Source organism: Aptenodytes forsteri, unplaced genomic scaffold (genome assembly GCF_000699145.1).
Source record: "Aptenodytes forsteri isolate BGI_AS27 unplaced genomic scaffold, ASM69914v1 Scaffold147, whole genome shotgun sequence".
NCBI classification, from domain to species: Eukaryota; Metazoa; Chordata; class Aves; order Sphenisciformes; family Spheniscidae; genus Aptenodytes; species Aptenodytes forsteri.
The window spans coordinates 1,928,611-1,931,778 of record NW_008795320.1 but is presented as its reverse complement, the minus strand read 5'-3'; the positions used below and the strand labels follow the sequence as shown (position 1 = coordinate 1,931,778).

General features: G+C 68.3%; 1 protein-coding gene across 1 annotated transcript; it reads right to left on the bottom strand.

Moving 5' to 3' along the window:
* Nucleotides 1–7: 7 nt before the first annotated feature.
* On the bottom strand, nt 8–3,164 carry PLPPR3 (phospholipid phosphatase related 3; the record flags this gene model as incomplete). Its single annotated transcript, XM_009279794.1, has 7 exons — nt 3,090–3,164; nt 2,729–2,914; nt 2,387–2,516; nt 1,948–2,143; nt 1,777–1,834; nt 1,238–1,411; nt 8–1,126 (listed from the first exon to the last, which is right to left on the bottom strand). Coding segments are annotated over exons 1-7 (1,938 nt in total), but the record flags the coding sequence as incomplete, so codon positions are not given.
* Nucleotides 3,165–3,168: the final 4 nt, after the last annotated feature.

Here is a 3,168-nt window from a genome sequence, read left to right as displayed (position 1 = left end):
CGGGGGGGGCATCTCCCCGCTCCCCGCCGCCCCCCGCCGGGACCGGGATGGCGGCCAGGCTGCCATAGCGTGGCTCATCCTGGTCGCTGACAGAGGAGCCAGGGGAGACGCCGGCGCTCTTGGCTGGGCGGAAGCCATGGAAATCCTTCCCCATCTCGCCCAGTTCGTAGGCGTCCGGCCCCTCCGGCCCCTTCGGCCCCGATTTCCACTCCCAGGGCCCATTGCCGGCGGAGAGGTGGACGACGGGGTGGTGCGGGGCGTGGGCGTCGATGGTGATGATGCTGGAGCTGTCCCGCTCAGAGGGCGAGCGGTACTGGGAGGAGTCAGAGCTGGTGGAGGAGGAGGAAGTCTCCGAGTGCTTGGGGGTGACAGAGACCATGCTTTGCTGCTTGGACATGGCAATGACCTGCATCAGGCGCGGAGGGTTGGCCACCCGCTGCGCTCCCCCCTTCTCCGCCACCATCACCCACTTGGCCCGCACGGCCGCCCCACTGCTGGCTGGGATGCTGGCGCCCGCCTGGCTCTCCTCGGGGATGTGCACCAGCTGCGAGGTGCCCGGCCGGGGCTGGATGAGGACGCGGGGGCCCATTGCCGCCCGCTCGGCCGAGCGTGCTTGCACCGTGGGGTACAGGGAGGGGGGGACATCCTCGCCGGCGTCCCCCGTGCCCCGGCTGTGTGCCGCCTCCTCCGCCAGCATCATGCTCCGGCCCTCCAGTGACTTCTGCTTCCACTCGGTGATGAGCTGCTTGGAGCGGGAGGCGTCCACGGGGACATGGATGGTCATGTGGCGCCGTGCAGGGTCGTCCATGGAGGGGGTGTTGACGCGGGGCAGGGTGTTGCTGAAGGTCACCATGTTCTCCTTGCCCATGGGGCTGCGGGGGGCCAGCAAGTCCACGTCCACACTGGCCCGCTTCAGGCTGCCCAGGGAGTTCTTCTCCCGCGGCACTGGCCGCGCCGCCTCCTCCAGCCGCGTCTGTGGGTTCAGCTCATCGGTGCTCACTGACTTGTTCTGGTGGTAGACGGAGTCATGGCCCCGCTGCGTCAGTGCCCGCAGCGCATCCTTGGCTGGCGCCGGCGCTGGGACCCTCTCCATCGGGGCACGGAAGTTGCCGACGGCGTGGTAAGCCTGTGTGAGGGGGAGGATGAGGTCAGCCCAGCCCCGGGACCGCGGCCCACACCGAGCATCCTTCCCTCCCGAGCCACTGCAGCTGCCCCAAGGGCAGGGACCAGCACCCACCAGGTAGGCAGCGATGCCGGAGCCAATCAGGAAGCCCACGTAGACGTCGGCGGGGTGGCTGCGGTACTGGGTGATCTGGGTCAGGCCACAGATGCCAGCAGCGATGGCAAAGGCGAAGACCAGGATGGGCTTGAGGAGTTTGGTGCTGTCCGAGATGATGGAATTGAAATACATCTGGCAGTGGCGACGATGGGGCAGGAAGAGGCTGTTAGTCGCGGCTCACGGCACCGGCACCTGCTGCCATCACGGCACCGCAGCCTCCCCTCTCCCCAGCCCCCAGCCATGCAGAGAGCTCTTGGGTGCATGTGGAACTGTAAGTGCCTGAGCGTGCATGGGTGAGAAGCTGTGCACGAGTGTGCACACGGGTGTGCACGCACCCACGCCCCAACATGGGCACACGTGTGTCGGGCAGAGCTTGTTTGTGCACGGGAGGGCGTGTGCCAACAGGAGAGGGATGCTGCTGCCCGGCGGCATGGAGCTCATGCTGCCCCCAAGCCGGCACAGGCAGGGCCGAGAGCCGGGCAGCACTGGGAACTCACCGACACGTAGACGGCAGCGAAAGCCGAGAGCGTCGCGTGCTGGGATGGGAAAGTCTTCCTGCGGGGGAGACAGGGGGGTGCAGTTGGGATGGGGCAGGAGACGGGGGGGTGCAGTTGGGATGGGGCAGGAGGGTTGGCATCACGGCGTGGGTCTCTCCCCCCGGCACATACCTGGCAGAGAGGATGGCGTGCTTGTCCGTGCCCGAGCAGATGTCCTGGGTGATGTAGGGGTTGGCGTCGCAGGGGGTGCCCAGCAGCGTGTAGTTGGGCTTGCAGACGGTCAGGAAGAAGGGCGCGTGGTAGCCAGTGGCCAGCTGGATAACGTCCGTCACCAGGGCCGTAGCACAGAGCCCGAACACGTGGACGCCTGGGCATGGCAGGAGCAGTCCGGTGGGTCACCCCCCTGTCCCACACAGGGCACCCAGGGCCCACCCAGCCCCGGGGCACCCACAGGCGCTGGGACGGGTCCAGTGCGGTGTGTGGGGTCTGGGTGGGGCTGTGCATTCCTGCTATCGCATCCGGGGTGCCCCCATGTCCCCTCCAGCCCCGGGCCCATCAGACCAGCCCCCACGGCGGGCAGGGCTCCTGCCCGGGCTGCGGCACAACGTACCCACAAACCTTACGGTCCGGCGCAGGAAGGAGTTGAAGTTGCAGCCGCCAGCGTTAATGCTGCCCTCGGCACCGGCGCGTCCCTTCAGCCTGGACTGCAGGCAGTACACGATGCCCTCCCCGACCATGATCTGGGGAGGAACTGGCAGCTCAGGGGGTGCCACCCCGTGGGGATTGGGGGGGTCCGGGCTGTCGGCGGTGCCGCCCTGCGGATGCAGGGCACCACCAGGCTCCCCGCACCAGTCCCCTGGTGCTGCTGGCACTGGGACCCCAAGCCCTGGCTCTGCCACTGGGCAGGCTCCATCCTCACCCCCCCCGCAGCGGGACGAGCCCTGGTACACACCGAGGCGGCGGGTGCGGCGAAAGCCAGGCTGAGCAGCATGAGCAGGGGGATGAGCTCCTCGTTGGTCTCCACGTAGGGCATGGAGAGGGCCCGGTCGTAGCACTGGAAGCCCACCTTGGCCGGCTTGAAGAGGTCCGTCAGCTCCAGGAAGTAGAGCGTCACGATGGAGGAGGCCACGATGGGCAGCTGGGGAGGCAAAAGCATAGGGACCACTGCGCCGCCCAGTACAACGGGCACCGGCATCGCGCAGCCCCGCCGGGAAGGGGCAAAGCCCCCGTCCCCTCCATGCCAGGGCAGGACCAGGGCCTGGGGAAAGAGCCCCCGGCTCAGCCCCCCACCCCCCCACACACCCTGCACCCACCTCCACGAAGTAGAAGCAGGGCAGGAGCGTCATGCTGTCCTTGGGAGCCCTGGCCTTCTCCTTGGGGGGGATCATGGCC